The sequence below is a fragment of the Panthera tigris genome, chromosome B3 (genome assembly GCF_018350195.1).
Source record: "Panthera tigris isolate Pti1 chromosome B3, P.tigris_Pti1_mat1.1, whole genome shotgun sequence".
NCBI lineage: Eukaryota > Metazoa > Chordata > Mammalia > Carnivora > Felidae > Panthera > Panthera tigris.
Genome location: NC_056665.1, coordinates 58,194,171 through 58,214,632, shown reverse-complemented (window position 1 = coordinate 58,214,632; position 20,462 = coordinate 58,194,171). Strand labels below are relative to the sequence as shown.

At 39.9% G+C, this 20,462-nt stretch overlaps 1 protein-coding gene and 1 non-coding gene across 2 annotated transcripts; one reads left to right on the top strand and one right to left on the bottom strand.

Annotated features, from left to right (window-relative positions):
* Nucleotides 1-3,808: 3,808 nt before the first annotated feature.
* On the bottom strand, nt 3,809-19,936 carry GATM (glycine amidinotransferase). The gene is made up of 9 exons (XM_007081800.3): nt 19,796-19,936; nt 18,044-18,262; nt 11,667-11,862; nt 10,596-10,786; nt 9,493-9,630; nt 8,978-9,142; nt 7,478-7,541; nt 6,899-7,015; nt 3,809-4,855 (listed from the first exon to the last, which is right to left on the bottom strand). Exons 1-9 carry the CDS (start codon nt 19,862-19,864, stop codon nt 4,743-4,745), a joined length of 1,272 nt encoding a protein of 423 aa, XP_007081862.2. The 5' UTR covers nt 19,865-19,936; the 3' UTR covers nt 3,809-4,742.
* Nucleotides 17,126-17,216, top strand: TRNAK-CUU. The gene is given in 2 exon segments: nt 17,126-17,162; nt 17,170-17,216. It is a non-coding gene; the product is annotated as a tRNA-Lys (tRNA).
* Nucleotides 19,937-20,462: the final 526 nt, after the last annotated feature.

Genomic DNA, 20,462 nt, shown 5'->3' with positions numbered 1-20,462 from the left:
TTTCAGTTCTGGAGAAGTAACAGTTTGGCTCTCCTAGCTACATTTCATCAGATCAGATCACAACACTCACTTCACTGCCTGTACAGTGAAACAGTGGGCAGAAAAACATCACATTCAATAGGCTTATCATATTACTTTTAACCCTCAAAGTAAAGGAAAAATAGAAAATTGGAATAGACAATTAAAACATCCACTCTAAAAAATGAGGGAGTAAGAAATGATTGAAGAGTTGATCCACAAAATTAGAGCTTTGTGTCTTACAATTTAACATGAGGGACATTAAAGGTAGATTTCCATTAGATAATTAGGTAAATTAATATGATAGGAGTGAATAAAACTTACAATAATACTGATATTGACTATCAAATGTGTTGGGAGATTGAATTTAAATGAATTTAAATGTCCCTCGGGACATTGCCCCTGTGGAAGAGAACTGGCCTGAAGAAAATTTTGACCTGAACAATAATAGATCAATTAAAGTTCCTTAATCTCTCAACTGATACATGCCATAAAATACAGATGACTACAGAACAGGTAGACAAACAAATTGTAAAGTTAGTTTAAAAATATGAGAGTTTATGCTGCTATTTTGGGATGGTTCAGCTATATGGTAAATCCATATACATGGATTATGTACATTTTCATTGTCTGTTTGATTATGAGGTATTGTAAGGCAAAGGATCGTCCTCAAACTGTGAGTGATTATTTTTGTTCTTAAAAAGTCTTGAGCATGGATCAGGTGGATAGACTCTACTGTGAGGGTTAATTCCTGTGGGCCTGAAATTGGCCTGAGCTGTTTTACTAAAACATGAAATGTACTCACACAACACTGACATCTGATCAAGGCATAAAATCTACAGATTATTAGTGGTGCTTTGTAACCAGGAGTGGGTAGAATTTCAGGGCAAGCTGTTAGCATTATTTATTGATAATAGTAAAACTGATGATTTGCACCTGGTCTAAGACACCCACAGGGTTCTGTCACTGGAAGTAGTTACATAACAAGCACATGAGAAACCCAGGTTGAGATTCCATCTTGGACTTCTTGGTTCTGAGATGGTCCCTGTCCACATTGCTGGTTTCTGATCTGAGAGAAAGTGTGTTGAGACAGCCCCTTACAGAGGGATTACAATTGGAACTTGGGCTTGGCTGCTCTGAACCCTTTGCTGTGAGGTAACCTTTGACTGTGATGTACATCCTTACTTTAATGCTATTGTTCTATTGTGTCCTTTTCTTGCAACAAACCATAGATTTATAAGCATTGTAATTTTGAGTCTGATGAATCTTTAGCAATCAAACCCCATTTAATTGTTACTATTAGTGTGCTAAGTGATGGAAATGGAGTATTTTTATATTATTTTAATTTCTCAAAAAAAAAGAAAAGAAAAGAAAGATCCTATGCATCCCAAAAGTTGACCAAAAAATTTTGAGGTAGTGTGTTTTTACATTCTCCTGAACCATTGGGTGATGTTCCTGTGTAGAAACAAGTTAACACACTGTAACTGTCAGATACATGAGCTTTATTATAAAAAGGCTATTCCCAAAAGGAATAGCTTGCTTTGTATTTGGAACCAGACCTGCTCTACAGCGTCAATATTCATCTTTTGTATTTGAAAAAAAATTTTTAATGTTTATTTATTTTTGAGACAGAGAGAGACAGAGCATGAGTGGGGGAGGGGCAGAGAGAGAGGAAGACACAGAATCCGAAACAGGCTCCAGGCTCTGAGCTGTCAGCCCAGAGCCCGATGTGGGGCTCGAACTCACGGACCATGAGATCATGACCTGAGCCGAAGTCGGACGCTTAACCAACTGAGCCACCCAGGCGCCCTCATCTTTTGTATTTGAAATTAAGTTCGTTTTTTGTGACAATTGGTTTGTCCTAATATGCATAGCTGTTTCCTCTAGACAGTGAATTAGAAAGGGGATTGGGATTCCCCAAGAAGAGTGGTAATCCAAAATTGTTGGCATGATCTGGAAATCTGACATCTGTAGCAGCAGATGGTGGCCCTTCTGCCTGCTACAGGTCACAGAGAAGCCACTGTGTTGCAGGAGTGGTAGATAGCGGCTAGAAAAGGAAATCTGATAGCACTGATGGAGACAAGGCTGCTTCTGTTTTCCTCCACAACCCTGACAAGACAGCACACCCACAAGCAGCATCATAGGATCTAAAATAGAGATTTTATTAAACTTCTCAATTGAGCTATTTTTATTGAAATAATTGTTTTATTTAATAACAATGCAAAAGGCCAATGAAAAGGACAAGATGAGGAAGAAGGCAAGTCAAGGCTTGGTCAACTGAGTCAGTTGTGATTAGTTGTGTTGTGCCTGAGATACCTTTGCACATTCAGATAATGTCCTCAGACCACTGAGAACAGGACCTAGAGCTCAGGTTAAGGTCTAGACTAGAGAGTGTAGGCATGTCTACATAGCCCCTGGGGGTTATTAGGGGATATGTGGGAGGGGAAGGCCAGTGTGCAGATGAGATCACCTAGGAGGACCTGGGAGAGGAGAAAAGGCTCAAGGACAGGGCCTCTTAAGGGTAGGAAGAAGACAATCCAGTGATGGAGTTTGAAAATCAGAAAGAGAGAGAGAGAGAGAGAGAGGTATCACAAAACTCCAAATGAGGAGAAACATTTAAAGGAACGGTCCGTAAGACCTGACTGATATCCACTAGAAATAGCACTTGAGAGGTCAGGTCAGGGATATTAGTACATTGCAGTGATAAGGTAGAAATCAGACAGCAGGAGACGAAGGGGTAAATAAAAGGTGAAAAAGTAGAGATTGTAGATAAATTCTTTCTAGAAGCTTAGCTTTAAAGAAACTGAAGTTGCCAGAGGAATCATTTTTATTTTGAAATTATTTTCAGTATGACTATTTGCTGAGAGGATAAAATAACAAGCATACACACATAGAAGCTGGAGTTACATAAATGATGATAACTGAGAAAGCAAATTCCTGAAGGAAAGACTGCAGTCAAAGGATAGTCGTATAGGTTGGACCTGGTCAGAAGGTTTACCTCGCTTTCTGCAGCAGTGAAAGAAGTGTCTCTTTGTAGAGGGTTGAGAAGCAGAGACAGGAGATGAAGTTCTGACCTTTCCCTTTAGAAGTTGGGCCATAAAGGCGAGGAGAGAAAGGACTTTAACCAGTGAATGCAAATCACAAATAAATCTGCAGGGGACTGGGGCAGGAAAGCTGAGGGAACTGACACTTGATAGCTTTTATTTTCTCCATGAGAAATGAAACATTAAGATCAGATAAGAGAACACAGTGAAGGTCTGGAATAGCCACGGAGGATAATGTGGAGAGGTATGGAACAGAACTGCTGAGTGGTATTTAGACCTGGGAATATATACCCTAGGTGTGCGTCAGTCTACAGGATCAGATGGATTTCTTACTCAGTCCAAGTACAGAACTGATAGGTGTTTCTGTGGTGGATGAAAAAGGACAGCAAAACACAAAGGAGCTAACACTGTTGGCACCAGCGAGGCTGAAACCTATGACTCACTTCAGAGTACATCTTGCCCACCCTCCCACCCCCCGAGATTTGTCATGAGCCAAGACATTTAGCATCTTGAGAACAGAGATTTTTAGGGCTAGGATTAGTCCCTTATATTCAGAAGATATTCAGATATTTTTGAATGAGTGAAATCTGACTCTGCTAAACATTTCTGAATACAAGTATTAGGTTTAAATTATCTACCGGGGATAAATATGTTATTTCAGAGCATTAGAATTATGTCCCTAAAGGCACATTCTTATAATTTAGTTAGGCTTAAAATAATTAAACCGATGCTAAACTCTAATGGAATCAATTCTGTAACATAAAAGTTTATTAGAATAAAAATACATGTACAACCCAACATTAAAATTATTTTACATTGCATGTAGGTTTTACCTCCATTAGTTTTTTTAATGCTTTTTAAGTCTGTGCTTTAAATAATTTTCACATCTGTAAACCAAGCTTAGATTATCAAAGAAGCAATGTATCCACTAGATACTGGATAGCAAAATTTAGAATTGGAACTGATAGTTATAACCTATTGCACTAAATATTTCTGTAAAATTTGGACAGAGAAAAGTATTAAACTACATCACTTGAAATGAGGTAAGTTTTATGAAAATGCTTTTAGTAGCAAATATTACCAGTGTTGAAATAAGAATATTAAAAACATTTATGGGAAATTCACTTAAAATGTTTGCATAGTCTAGGTTATCTTTTAAAGATGAAAAATTTTTAATTACTAAAATTCCTTATTAGAAAAAAAGAGACAATTATCTGTTTCTGCTTAAGATCTGTATACATTCTAAGTCTTTCTCTCATTTAGAAAAAAGAAGTGATACAAACATTCACAAGTCTGGAAAAAAGGAAAAAAAATAATGAAGATTAGGACCAACTTTTCAAGCTGCCTTTTGGAAAGAAAATTAAAAACAGAGGTAGATGGTTAAGTATTAGTGGCCAAGTTACTGAAATGACTAATTTTTGTCTTAATACACATTCACCAAATGTTTATACTTGAAGCCAAATTGTAAATAAATTTAGGAGTAGAGAGTAAGACCTAGCACAAGTTATTTTCCTTATATCAAAGAAAAGTAATAAAAATAAACCAGGCTTAAGACCCCTGTTAAAGATATGATTGTTTAAAGCACTACAGTTCATGCACTTCTTAAAGTGGGAGAATCAACCTTATCCCTAAGCTTCCTAGATTTATCTGAGGCCAAGTCGCAAGCACTGTCAGGCCCGGTCAGTCAAAGTAGGACTGCAGGGTGCCTCGGCGCCGGACATCGCAGGTCCAGCAGTGGAAGCCTCCTCCCAGGGAATTGGCATTACGGATGTTAACCTTGATAGTACTGATACCTGCATCAAAAGAGAGACATGTGGTCAGTTAGATGGACTCCCATGAAGATTCTCCTATAGTAAGTAAGCCTAAAGATGGGTAGGAATCCTGTGTCTCTAATCCTCAAGTCTATCCCAACCCCAAACAGTCCTCCAACCGTATTGTCACCAATTCTATTTCATCTAATCTATTCCACTGCTAATATAAAATCTTCACCAGAAAGTCAGCAGTGACTGTGAAGTCTATTTCATTCTATTGACAATTCACAAGTCAACAGGTTGGATAAGTGGATGTATCTGACAGGATTAACTTTATGAGGCCACCTTAAGAAAATGGAACAGAGCTTGTATTTTAATATGCTGGGTTGTATGGTCATACAGGTACCAAATCCACTCAATTAGTTTAATCTGGCACCATTTATACTGATGTGGTTATGATGTGCATGGCCTAGTCAACCAGTGGTATTTAGAAAGAAATCTGTTGTGTTCAGTATAATGGGGTTTTAAAAGGAAAATCTACTCTCTTCCCTCAAGAAACTCATTATTTTGAGGGGAAAGATAGCTATAGAGTCACAAAAGAGTCCACTGGTATATTTAGGGAAGGAAGGCAGCAGGAGCCATCAGAAAAGACTTTCCTAAGAAAGTGAGACTGGGCAGGGTTTTGGAGAGTAAGAATAGGGTTTCGAAGGGGTAAGGAGTGGGCTTGGGTAAAGGAGTAGGCTTTTAAACACAAGTATGTGTCCTGATAGACAGACATATCTGTCTTATTCAGATGGCTAGAGCCATTTTCATCCTGAATTGGAGAGGATCCAGTTGCTTGATAAAGTTTGCTTTAACAAGTTACCTGTGCCTAAAATTATAAAATAAAATTATAAACCATATATTTGGTTCTTAATAGTATTTTATATTGAGAAACAATAAAATCTTAATGGACAAAGAAACTCAACCCAAGCAGTTGAGCTATTTAATGAAAGCCATAAAAAAAGTGGCATAGCATTAGATATCAAATCATTTGATTGGGATCAATCTACAATTGACAGGCCAATCCTTTTGAACAGATACCACATTAAAGAGGGATATGTCAAAGGGGCAAATACTTTCTTCTGAGTAGTATACCTAAAATATGAGACATGAATTAAAACATGACTCACTTTCAATGAGTATATACTGCCTGGCTTTATTTGACACTTAGGATACATCATTTATGTGAAGAGTGATAAAAACACATACTTCTGTACTCTATGTAATAGCCATATGAACATCCTTTCTTTCAACAGTTTTCTCAATAGTGTTAGAATAACTGTTTTAAATTTTGAATATCAGGATAGGTAAACTCCCACCCAAGCAAAAACTGATTCTTATTTCAAAGGGGCACCTGGGTGGCACAGTCAGTTAAGCATCTGACTCTTGATTTCAGCACAGGTCATGATCTCACGGTTCACGGGATTGAGCCCCCCGTTGGGCTCTGTGCTGGCAGTGCAGAGCCTGCTTAGGGTTCTCTCTCTACCTCTCTCTCTGCCCCTCCCCCCTCAAAATAAATAAATAAAAAATAAAAATAAAATAAAGCATCAGTAATTTCTTTTAAAAAAAAGCTGAATGATTTACTGACACCCTCTATTGCATGTCATTACTTTGTTCATTGTGCTTATCATACATATGAATCACATCTGTATCTGTACCCTTATAAGTCCTTTAAAATATGTAATGACAATTAAATTACTTTTAATTTAATTGGACCCTTAATGATTCAATCTCTTATTTGTGGAAGGACTTCATAATCTATATGCTCATCTCAAAGGAGTAATTCTTCATACATGGGCACCAGGAGGTTAGATAAATCATAGAAGATTGATAAACTTATTGTTAAGGGGGTGTCTGAGAAGACTGGAATGCAGCTCCAACCTTTTGAGATTATGATTGTTAAAAATACTGTGCATGTGTGAAATAATAACTTGATACCTCCAAAAGGAACAGAAATTGAACCAGACCTACCAATGTAATTTCTTCAGTTCTTCTGGTTTAACACTTTCACGTATGACAACATGTTTCATTTACCATACATACCCAGCTTTTCAAACATCTTTTGAATTGGGACTTCATTGGCATCCACCATGACACGTTTTTCATCTAGCATTAAGACATTCATGGAAAGCCATTTGGATGACATCCAGAGTGGGTGATCTAAAAACAGCAACAACTGTTAAATCATGTCTGCTACCATTTTTGTTTAAAGCAAGGATTCCAAAGTAAAGAATATTAAAGTGAACTCCATTCTTTCAGTAGTTCACTTTCCCTGAGAAGTTTTATTTTAATCTTAAGACAATTTATCTATAAATGTTATGATTCAATCTATACCCATTACACATTTGGATTTCACCTTGTTTTCTTTAAAAACTCATTTCTTGCTTTATGTGATGTTTTATACTGATTTTTCCCATCTTCTTGCTTTCAGTTTCTATGGAAGAAGTTGAAAATATAAATCCCAGCCTTTCTCTTGTACCTATAGGCCCAAGTGCTAGTTTGCTCCTTCCTGGGGAAACATTTTCACTAAAGTGCTAAAATTTGGGCTGCTGTCTATAGATGAAAGGTCCTTAGTCAATGAAGTACTCATGTTGGTCTGTGAGTGTATAACAGTAAACATACCATCTGGGATGACCGGTATTGGAGGAGTAACTATGGTCCATCCTGCTTTCTTGAAAAGATCAATCTGCAAGACCAAAAAACAAACAAATAAAAAATAAACCCCAAAGAGGTTTAAATCCACATATGCTATTCTTATCATTCTTAATCTCTGATAGCCCTTGTGATTAATAATTCTTTTTGAGATGCTGTCTTTTCAATTGCCAAAATAAAGAAATTTAAATTTTCAAACATTTGAAATGATTTTGTCTGAAGCCCAATTAAAAATGTGCATAAAATCCCCCTTTTGCCAGGTTAAAGGTAAAAAAAAAAGTAACAGAAATGGTAAAGCTTTTAAAAATATTCTCATGCTTTATTCAAGTTTCAGAGATCTTAAAATACTGAAGATACTTTCCTTGAAAAATTCCCATTAAATAAAATGAAAATATTTCCTAACTCTTTAGTTATAAGAAAACAAAAATGTGACTATGGTAAACCCATAGTCCATCACTTTGTATCTATGACCATGGCATGAAGACAGATGTTATGGATGTACTCCCAAACCATAATTATCCTTAGTGACCTATTATAACCTAGTCATCCCTATGGTCATATACTCACTTAGTACATCAACAAATTATATTAAAAATGAAACAAGTAAATAATCTTGGTCATTGATATAAACCTATGGAATATAAATGAACAGTGAGGGGCACCTCGGTGGCTCAGTCAGTTGAGCATCAACTCTTGGTTTTGGCTCATGTCATGATCTCATGGTTTGTAAGTTTAAACCCCGCACTGGGCTTAGGGGTGCTGGTATAGAGCCTGCTTAGGATTCTCTCTCTCTCCCTCTCTCTCTCTTTGCCCCTTTCCTGCCTCTCTCTCTCTATTAAAATAAATAAACAAACTTAAAAAAAAAAAAAAAAGAAATGAACAGTGACATGGTAAAATAGTGGTGTACTGCAGCCTACCTACCAAATAACACTCACCACCCAACTGGAAGTAGGAGGGGGCAAGTAGAAGTAGGAGGCTGCAGGTGACAGGGACAGACCAGATGCAGGGCAACAGCTCTGCTCCTCCCTGCAAGGTGGGGCTGGCCAAAGGGGTCCTGACCCACTGGAGAGGGAGGAAGACACCCTCTGCCCCATGGCATTGCCCAGCCATGCAGGGACCATTCTGTTTGCAACTTAGCTTCTGTGGCCTCTTGGCTGCAAGTTAGGGGATAATACACTGTTCAATAAAAACACACAGACACACAAACTTGAGGCTTTGAGAGCAGCAAGCAGTACAGTCAAAGTCTGATGACACTATGCTAATTATCATGGCTACAATGTACATTTGTGAGTGTTGGATATCTTGTAGTGAATCCACCGTAGGCAATCCAATGTTTGATCATCATAATGTTGAGCACTGCTGAATTTGTTATTTAGAACAATTAGAAGCTATGGAAATACTTAAAATGGAAGTGGTAATTACGTCAGTTGCTAGATTATTGCTTTTCCAGAGTTTTAAGAATGTCCTTACCTGATGACACGGTCGGTCAGGGTTGGAAAGCACAAGACCAGGTCCAATGATATTGAAGGTGGCATCAATATGCATTGGATTGGGGTCTTTAAAGGAGATGATATGCACTCTGTAGTCTGGAGCAAGATGCCTACGCATCCATTCAATGCCTAGATAGTTTGTAACCTAAAAATGAAAGGAAGACCTAAATCTATACAGATTTGGTTCTGTATTTAGATAACTAAAAATATTTAGGATGGGGGCACCTGGGTGGCTCAGTCAGTTAAGTGTCCGACTCTTGATTTCGGCTCAGGTCATGATCTCATGGTTCATGAGATCAAGCCCCACTCTCATGCTCTCTCTCTCAAAATAAATAAACTTTAAAAAATAAAAACTAATAAAAGATAAAATAAAAATATTTAAGATGAAATATTTTCATAAAATAAATACAATAATTTATAAGTAAATAATGTATAAAATAATAAATTAAAGGTATAATAATAAAGTGTGAAATTTAAGAGGCAGCTTTTATTGACCTGGCTTCTCTGTGCAAAAATATCTCTTCCAGCTCTAATGAAGTCAGCAGCATCAAAGCATGGCTCGAACTCAGTCGTCACAAACTTTCCCTGAGCAGCCAATTTGTGTCTGTCTTCTACAGAATGGATAGGGTAATTCTGATTGGAACAAGAATGAATACATACAATGAATTGGCTCATGAGGAAAGTATTTATGGGGCATTCATTACTAAGAAAATTAATTAAACATCATCATTTCCCAAAATACTACTACCCTGTTTTAGACTAAAATATGCATGGGGAAGATGCAGGCTCCTGCTAACTAAATCAAAACAAACTGACAATAAAAACCAAAAACGAGGCATGGCAGCAATTTCCTGATACTTAGAAGCAAGTGGCACAGAGGTAGTAATGGTTCTGAAAATATTCCATGACCCATACATTGATTTATGTAGCTATCTACAATATTGAAACTCAACAGGATGAAGTCATTCTGTTCTTTTAGAAAAGGAATTTGGTCCTGAGCCTAACTCATACCATAAAATGAGATGCCATGCATCCCTGCCAAATTTGATTTGGTGTGGTGGAATGAATTCACAACTTATTTCTGTCTTTAAACAGAATTTTTAATTTTTTTCTTTCTATAAATGATCAAATAATAAATGACCTAACAAGGGACATGTACTTCCTTTTGCTGTGAATTTGGCCTGTAAACCAAACTGTTTTTCTGGAAAAGAGAATGGAGTTCACTATACTGACTTTTGTTTCCACCAAGGAATAGCTGTGTGCCTTTAGGCAAGTTATCCTCCCTGTAAGGGAATGATTGATGCTATCCCTCAGAGGGTTTGCGAAGAATAAATAGGACTGAGGATGTATAAAGGCACTTAGCTCAAGGCCTAGCACACAGTAAGCACCAGATAAGTATTAGCTATTATTACAATTACTATTATTGTCATAATATTATTTATCTTATTTTCATCATAAAATAATCATTTTTTTTAAATGTAGGTCATGCTCTCAGTTTCTGAAATGAATACTAAATACAAGGTATCAGAGAATCTCTCTCATTTTCTGTGGATTATTGAGAAATTTGCTAATAGGCTCACCTATAATTAGGGTCTTACCTCATCATAAAGCTTATCAGCCATTGTTGGTTTAGGAGCCGTTGTCCACTTGGCGCCACGGTGGAAGTAGTCTTTGATAATTGACCGGTATGCCCGGTACTCAAAGAAGCGGGCACGCCATGCCATGGGAGCCTCGATAATCTCATTTCCCACAACTATCAGGATATCTCGAGGCATCGCACCATATAAACCTATCAGACCAAAAAGTTCCACAACAACCCCAGTAATGCAAGACAGAAAAGTCTATGTAATAGAATCCCAGTTTTTGGTTAAAAAAAAATTACAGAAAACCTATATGCATGTGTATGTGTATGTTTCTATGCAAGTGGACAAATATGTGGAGTGATATATACTATAGTGCTATCATGAACATTCTGTGTGGGGATGGCAAAGCTAGGAAAGAAAGATAAGAAAGATAAGAAAGATAAGAAAGAAAGAAAGAAAGAAAGAAAGAAAGAAAGAAAGAAAGAAAGAAAGACGGAAGGAAGGAAGGAAGGAAGGAAAGGGAAGGGAAGGGAGGAAAGAAGGAAAGAAGGAAAGAAATGAGGTAATAAGGTCCTTGTTCAGAGATCTAGAACCACCAAGTCTTCACACTTTTGTAAGCTCCTTTCTTACTACACAGAAACAGAGTTCTTCAGGGAATATCAGTACCACAAGATAAAAATTGGGCCAAGGACCATTTCTAGAACTGTACATTAGAACACTGAACTCAGGCACAAGAACAGTCTTGTAGCAATGCCAGTTAAAACTAAAATGGGAATGTTTCTGTTCCCCCCCCCCCTTAACTTCTGTACTTGAGGAAAATTAAATGGAATCCACCACTCTTATGAAAGGAAATGACCACAGCGTTTAGAAAAACTTCTTTCAAGAAGATTCTGATTTATAATGGAGTTTAGAATATGGACATCTCAATCGTATCAAAAAGAACCAATCTGTTCCTAAACAATCTCTAAAGTTTCTAAGGATTATTAAAGAAAGGAATCTCTGAGAAATTATCTGATTTTTCTCGTTACATATTAAGAAAGAAATTATAAATTAAGACTAGCAGTTTAGGTATCCAACATCACTTACCCGTAGACTCAAAATCAGGAGTTTTATACTTCAATGACCAGTCAATGGGGTCAGGCCTCCTCACTGTCACTCCTTCCATTTTTAAAATATTGCACATCTCTTCAATTTCAGTAACAGCCTTTTTCAAATGATCTTTGGGAAAATAATGGCCTCCGTGCTTCTGGTAAAATGGCCAGTACTTTTCATATGTGTTGGCCTAGAAGCAGAAGAAATTAAGTGTAATACTTATAGGAGAAAAATACAACTCATGATAGGGGCATAGGCAGTGAACAATGATTTGTATAACTTAGTGGCAATGAGACAAAGACCATGTCTTGTTTAGTGTTGATCCCCAGTGCTGAGCACACTACCTCTCTGGGAAAAAACCCAGTATTTGTTGAATGAAAAATTCTAAACTTCTGGGGTGCCTGGGTGGCTCAGTTGATTAAGCGGCCAACTCTTGAGTTCAGCCTAGGTCATGATCTCACTGTTTGTGAGTTCTAGCCCCACGTTGGGCTCTGTGCTGGCAGTATGGAGCTTGCTTGGTATTCTCTCTCTCCCTCTCTCTCTGCCCCTACCCTGCTTGTGCTCTGTCTCTCAAAAATAAATAAACATTTTTTAAAAATTAAAAAAAAAATTCTAAATTTCCTTGATGTTTTTTGAGACCTTTTGCTCTCTTTGCCTGAGATCTCATGCCCTACCGTTCACAGCATGTCTGCCCTCAGATGGGCTTGGAATCTTCTTGGACCAGTTTTTATAAGCTTCAGAGACAACACAGGACCCAGGTGCTCTGTTAGACAGTCTCAATGAAATCAAGAGAACAAACAAAAGAGCATAAGAGAACAAAAGTATATTTGTACTTAGATAAAACTATGCTATCCATGCATCCCAGAATTCTATCTAGAAAACAGCACTTCAAGATATTTTGTGGGAAAATAGGACACTGCCCCCTTAAAATTAGGGACATGCTCTCAAGCATTCTTTGTTTCTCTTAAAAACACATTGATTTTCTTGGGGCGCCTGGGTGGCTCGGTCGGTTAAGCGTCCGACTTCGGCTCAGGTCATGATCTCACGGTCCGTGAGTTCGAGCCCCGCGTCGGGCTCTGTGCTGACTGCTCAGAGCCTGGAGCCTATTTCAGATTCTGTGTCTCCCTCTCTCTCTGCCCCTCCCCTGTTCATGCTCTGTCTCTCTCTGTCTCAAAAATAAATAAACGTTAAAAAAAAAAATTAAAAAAAAAAAAAACCCATTGATTTTCTCATTCAACAGAATTAGCACCTGGCAATATGGTGCAGCAGTGTAAGTCTGCTTTTGGTACTCCTATCCTTCCCTGCAGACGTGTCCCCCCACAATCACACTTCTCCCCTCCCCAGTCTATCCAAGTTCTGATATTGCTTCAAGCCCTTTTGTCACAGAAGAAAGTGATCTGCTAAATGAATTCACACACTTGTGGCAGCTGAAAAAAAGCTTAATATTTCGAAAGTGTCCAAGGCCATATGCATTTTAAAAGACAACTGAATGAAAAACAAATGCTTTACAAAGGCTTAATTCATAAAAAATGACTGATGAATTAGGGTAGGCATAACAACTATAAAATATTGGTTTCCAAAAATATAAAAATGTAGAAGCATTCTTCATTCAGATTGTTGTGCATGTGCCAAAGTTATCAATTTAAAGAAATACACTGGGAAATGTAGATGATGTATATGGATGTAATTTATCAAGACAGATGAAGTAGAATTCCAATCGGAAGATCCATATGCTAAGAAAAAACCTTGGCCTTTCATCAAAAGATTGGCAAAGTGATATACATCGATATATTTTAAGTTTAAAAAATACTTCCTTATATAACTGATTAACTACCAGTCCTGATCATGTCAGATAAGGTTTCCATCACAAATCAGACAATTTCAGATAGTGGTAAGTGCTATGAAGAAGGGAACTGGGTAATGAGACAGAGTGTGTAGATGTCTAGGTCATTAATGTCAAAGATGATGTCTTTTCCAGATTTTCTGTCTCTACTTCCATTTCCACCTCAGTCTGATAAATATCACACATATGGAGGCAGACCAGCCTCTTATTAGTTTGGTACGTAAGTTCATATCCGTTAGGCTGGAGCTGAGCCTGCTTGAGAAGGAAAGGAATCTCAAAAACATGTCTTTAACAAACATGGAGCATGCCAGTGAGGCTCTAAAACAAGGGTTGACAAACTAAAATCCATGGCCAGATTTTTTTTTTAAAGTAAATACAAGTTCTATGGGAACACAGACACGCTCACTCATTTACATACCGTCTGTGGTTGCTTTTGTACTACACTGGCAGAGTTGACAGTTGAGTGGTTGTGACAGAAACCTATGGTCTGCAAAGCCTAAAATATTTACTATCTGGCCTTATACACAAAAAGGTTGCTAATCCTTGTCTAAATGATTAGTTACTTGCTTTACTTTTGAAGATCTATAGGAAAACAACAGGCTCAATTTCTGGCCTGTGAAAAATATTATCAGTATCAAATTATCAGTATTAATTTGCATACTTTTTAAGATCAATCTACTCTTTTTAAAAACAAAAGCATTCCACTGTTTTCTTCTCCTAGGAAGTCCTGCAGCAGCCACTAGAAGGAGAGGATAATAATGACTCTTTATATTCTTCTCAGACACATCGTGGTACTACTCATCCATTCACCACTTTCTCCTTCTCATGCCAGGCACATCTCTTACAGTCCACGAAAGGACAAGAAGCCTTTGAAAATTTAACACTGGGTCACAGCAGACGCATAGCCATGTTGTCCTGCCAGACACATTCCAAAGTATTCTGTGTAACTGTGCAGAATGAAGCTTGCCTTGGTAAATATAAACTAAACTTTCCTGGGGAAAAACAGCTATTTGAACAAGTGTGAGTTTCCTTGTGTAATGAATACTGTGGCTAAGGTTGGACAAAGTCCAAATGATCAAGGCGCATTACATTTTCTAAGAGATAATTGGAAATTATTTACACTCCTTTGTAACCCTGCTAAATGAGTTAGCAAACATTTACCAAGTGTCTGCAAGATAAAAAACACTATATTAAATGCTTAGCATGTGATGTTTTTAATAATCCTTTGCAGAGATGTGGCTGCACTCCTAGAAACTTTATAGGTTTTCAGAGCCTAAAACCCTTCGGGGGAGTTTGCCAAGTGAATTTTAAATACCGTCTTTGGAAGGCTAAGAAATATCAATAGAAACTTCTTATGTATCCAGGTGCAAACTTATATTACATTAACCTTGACTGACTTTATATTTTATAAAAGGTTCTTTCTCAAGAGCTTTATTTAAAAAAGACAAAAGCAAAACAAAAACTACATATTTGATGGAAAGTATTCATTATATTTTACAGAATAAAATGCTTCAGAGCTTTTAAAAACTGTGCTCCCTGACAACTACATTCCTTACTCCCATAAAATTTCTTTAGCCCTTTTGTCTTCTAATATGTCTTATGCTCTAATTGCCTATAAACAGTTTAATACATAATTTTATCTTTCATTGTTTCCAAACTGATTAATACATCTGAATCATCTCTCTCTTACTTAAGGCCTTGCCTTCTAGGGGCCATGCATGTCTTTAATATTCTCTCCCTCAATGCCTAGTTCAGTATGTGGCATAAAGCAGAAATAACCAGACATATGAATAAAATCAATACTGCTAAAGCTAGTAATATCTGCAATCATCACATTTACATTACTTTTGTAATGTAAAACTAAATCGATGCAACAGTAATGAAGTGTGGTTTTGTCCCTTGAAATACTTAGCATGTAACCTTTTACCTTCATGTTTAATCTTGTTAGGTAGATAGCAAACCTCTTAATATCTTCACTTTATTGAGGCCCAGAAATTTGTGGAATCTTGCACAAGGTCAAAGAGCTGATTAGCCAAGACTAGTATCAAGCTTTTTAATCAAATACATAATTCAGTCTTGGCCTCCTGACTTCAGCCTGCTACACTTCCCACAAATGACAGAGAACTCAAACTCATGTCTGAGAATCATGTCTGTTTTCATAAGATCACATAGTACAGAAGTCAACAATTTCATAGACGAGTAAAAGGGTAAACTATTGCTTGAATTTGAAATTTAATTCCACCCAATTAAAATGGTTAAGGGATGGGACTTCTTTGCAAGAGAAGACTTAAAAAGATCACACCTTTCTAAAACATGTGGATGATACATAAATTAATCTGTTCTGTTCATCAAATTTCAAATATCAGAACCAAAGGTAGTTTCATAACAATTAGAAGAAGTTATTACTTTTTCTATTACCCTGTCTTCAAGGTCTAATTAAAGAATCATTTTCTTCAAGAAGACTTCCTAACTATCCAGCATTTGGTTGTTGCTCTCCTGACATTCAATTCAACTGTTAGTTGGTTAGCATAAGATACTTCGCTTTAATCTTTGTTTCTATACGACCATCTTATCTGTCTCAATAGAAGGCAAGTTCTTATGTGCTGATACCTCCGGAGCCCTGGTATACCACAGGCAACATTTCTGAGGATGATGATAATGATGTAACAGAACTTATTTCCTTAATCCATGTTATAAATAAAAATGTAAATATTCAAGAAGAATTTAAGTACATTGAAGATATATTTGTAACCCATTATTAACAGAAGCTCAAGTTGTGTCTGCAATGTGGATGGCACTCCCTTATTCAGGATGCAACCTGAACACCAACCCACAGAGGCCTGGCCTTAGGAATATCACAGATAACACTAGGAGTTTTTAAAAGAGAGATATTACATGTTGCCAGGAAAACACTGAAAGGCTTTGTGAAAGGTACCATCAGAGCTATGTGGTAGTAAGAGGGGTAGGTTTAAACTACAGACAAAAGGGATATCTGGGTGTCTCAGTCGGTTAGGTGTCCAGCTTTGGCTCAGGTCGTGATCTCATTGTTTGTGGGTTCGAGCCCCGCATTGGGCTCTGTGCTGATAGCTCACAGCCTCGACCCTGCTTCAGACTCTGTGTCTCCCTCTTTCTACCCGCCCCCCCCATCTCTCTTTTTCTGTCTCTCAAAAAGAAAAAAAAAAGAAAAAAAAAGTAAAAGAAAAAAAAGCTGTAGATAAGAGAGGTACAGGCACATAGGTGGAAGAGTCCTGAGTAAGAGCAAAGGCATGAGGATCGTTTGGGGAACGGTCTAGTTTGGCTGCTTGTATCGTTACCTTACAAAGTCTTCTGCAAACCAGGGTGAAATATTAGAGCAGAGAGGAACCCAAATAGGAATGGGCATCTGCTAACCTGTCTTTCTAACACATCTCTAAGATGAACCAATGACTCAAATGGAGAGTCCTGGAAAGGCAGATAAGAACCAGATTGTGAATGATCTTGATTACCATGAGAACTTTATCTGGAGCAGTATGGGGGGAGGGAACACGTCGAAGATTGGGAAATAGAGGAATGATAGGAGCAGGATGAGCAACATAACTGAATTTTGGTTTAAAAAAATCACCTGAGGGGTGCCTGGGTGGCTCAGTTGGTTGAGCATCTGACTCTTGATTTTGGCTCAGGTCATGATCCCTGGGTCGTGGGTTCAAGCCCCACCTCAGGCTCTGCACTGAGCATGGAGCCTGCTTAAGATTCTCTTTCTCTGCTCCTCTCTCTTGCTCACATGCTCTCTCTCTCTCTCTCTCTCTCTCACTTATAAGAAAATTTTAAAAACTCACTCTTATAGAAGCTGGAAGGTGGTTTGGAGAGAAAAGCAAATGAGGGAGACCAATGAGGAGTTAACTGCAATAGGCAGTAGATGAGATCCTGACCAAAGGGAGCAGCAGAGGGATGGAGGCAAGGTTGCTTTTGACAAAAGACTGGTTAGATCTTAGAAAAAGGATGTGGAGGACCTGACTGAAGGAGAAATCAGAGGTGATTCTTTGATGTTTCAGCGTGAGTGAAGAGGAATGCCAAAAATGAAAAGGAAGGAATGAAGAAGGGTCCAGTTGAGCAGAGTGGCTGGCAGTTGAACTCAAGATGTGCCAGGTTTGAGGTCCCATGGCAATACCCAGCAAGGAATTTAACCTGTTGGCCTGGAGAGAGATCTGGACCAGAGTGGAGGCAGGAGCCAAAGTTGTGAGAACAGCTAGAAGAGGGCCAGAGTGAAATTCTGCTCAAACCCAACATTACAGACAGGAAGATGTGAGGCATAGTGAAAGTACTACATCCCCAGATAAGGTCTGTCAGAATCTGAAGGAAGGGGTTATTTGTGTAAATAGCGTCAAACACTTGCAGAGACTTCAAGTAAGATAATTAAAATCACGGCTGGATTTCAGAGGGGTGGAGTAGGCTGCAGTGAAAGCAGTTCTAGAGGAGAATGGAAGCAGAAGCCAGCCTGCACAAGGTGAGGAGTGAACCCCCTTCAGACATGTGAACATCCTTGCTTTACCTTCACCTCCACGGTGAACGGTGGAACACAGGCATTTTCAGCTCTGCCCACGATCACTTCCTCTAAGGGGTCCCATTCATTGTAAGAGGAGACAGGGCAGTCCTTGGGCAGAGGATCAGTGGCCTTATCGTCAGCTGCACAGGAATTCCGGGAGGAAGCAGTAGCTGCCTGGGTGCTCTGGAAAGTTCGCTGCACCCATCCTGTTAAGGTTCTTCCAAGCTTCCAAGAACAAAGAAAAGATTATTACGGAGTCCCATACAGTACTTGGTGAGAGGGGTGAGGAAGTAGAGGTGGAATGAAACCCCACATAACATAGACATTTAAAATCCTTTAGGAGAAAGTAAACCAAGATGTTAGGTAGTATATAGTTGGCTAGTGGGGTCATAGTTTTACCTTCTTGTTTGTACATTATCCTTTTATCTATCATATTAAATGGCATAACTCTTTAAAGCCACTCAGAAGATTCTGTCCCCAGTGATCACCCCCCATTTATATCTCAGAGTGGATTTCTGCAAACAAGTTTTAATCAAGCTTTAAGCAACCCTTCAGCAGATGATGGGTCACCCCATCCCTATAAAACCACAGAAAGCTGCTCCATATCTCCCTGCCAAGTCCAGCTAGAGGAAGCAGCCTCCTTTCCCCTTCAGTATTAAAAGTTATCAATATTAGAATCCTCCCCCCCCGCCCCAAGTTATAATATAGAAGCATACACAACCTTATTTTTCAGAATAATCAGCTTCAAACTAAAAATTTTGCATTGCTCACACACTTCACACTCTTTGGCACTTCAATTCTGACAATGACCAAGTGCCATCTGCTTCATTTTACAGATGGTCCAGAGTATCCTAGCCAAGATAAGGATTAACCCAAGCACAAATGTAAACAACAAGAAAGGAGAACTAAGGACTTCAAAAAAGACTTTTGAAAATACAGGGCCTATAAAATCTAGAACAGGGGAGTCCCTTACCCAGTGGGCAAACTTCAACTGCCCTCCCCCCACCCCCCCACCCCAACCTCCCATCTATATCCTACTCCGTTAAATGCCTTAAGAAGGAGGCAGGAGAGGAGCCAGGGTGGGGACCAAAGGAAGAGGGAGAGTGACAGCTGTTCTGGAAGCAGTTGCGGGAGGGAGCCAAACTGCCCTGCTATTCCTGTCCTAGGAGCCAGGGAAGGTCTGCAAGCACAAGCTTACATACCAGGCAAGAAGAGGGTGGGGGCTCGGCAGAAAATCTGGCTACAGACTGAACTTGCTCCTCTCTCGACTCAGGACTCCATGTTCCTCTTGGAGTGGGCCTGCTTGCTCCCTCTCCTTCCCAGATTCTCACTTTGCCTCCTCTCCTGCCCACCCACATCACACGCATTTCCCCGAAGGCTCTCCAACTCTATGCCCACCCCCGGCACTGCACCCCAATAACTCGATCCTGGTATTAAGAAAAGTCACGTGTCACCCCCAGCCCCTCACCCCGGGCCGGAAGCTCCTTGGAGCGAACCCAGTGCTGGTGGGAGGGCGGTGCCCCCTGCATTGACGGCCACCGTGGCCGGAGGTGCGCAGAGAGCAACTGTGCCCACGGGGTGTGGCCCCAAAACGTGTCCCGCTTCCCCAGGGGCACCGCCCAGCTCCCGGCAGCCAGCAAAGGCTCTCGAAGCTGAGCATTCAAAGGGCAGCAGAGGACCATTGTCAAGCAATGCCGGCTGGGGAAAGTGAGGGAAGGCGCGCACGCGGCCGCCGGCAGAGATGGGCGGCGCACGCACCCGAGAACCGATGTAGTGCACCGCCTCGGCGCCGCGGCTCCCGCCGCGCAGACACCGCACCCGCAGCATCGCTCCGCGCCTGGCTGGTCCACGAGCGGAATGTTCCCGGTGCTCGGCCGCGTCGGTCCGAGCCTCCCGAGAGCGCGCTAGCAGGAGGTGTCGGGGCGCGCGGCCCTCTGCCTTTTGTAGTCTCGCCCCGCCCCTCCACCTCCCGCGCGCCCCATTGGCTGCTGGGAACAGGTGGCGGGGCCGGTGGGGGGCGGAGGGGTGGCGCTGGCCCGCGAGCTGGGCCGCCCCGAGTTAGGAACTGTTAGGGGACTGCCGGTGGCACCCGGTCAAGCCCCCGGTGTTTGCCTTTTTTTAGCTTGTCAATCGGCCGACTGGCTTCAGCTACCGAGCCCCACCCGTGCCCGCCGAAGGAGGCCCACCACTGCGTCGGGGAAGGGGAGCAGCACGCGACTTCTGACGAAGTAAACTTAATAGTACCTTAAATGTGCCCAGTTGGATTACATATGTAAAGCGTTAAATACGGTCACAGGGTTAAATTCGTCTGTATGCACTGACTCAGTCCCCTCGTTTTGCTCAGTCCCCTCATTTTGCAGTGAATGAAGCCACCTAAAGGTTAGGTGGCTTCTTAAGGCAACACCGGGATTGAGACTGGAGAAGA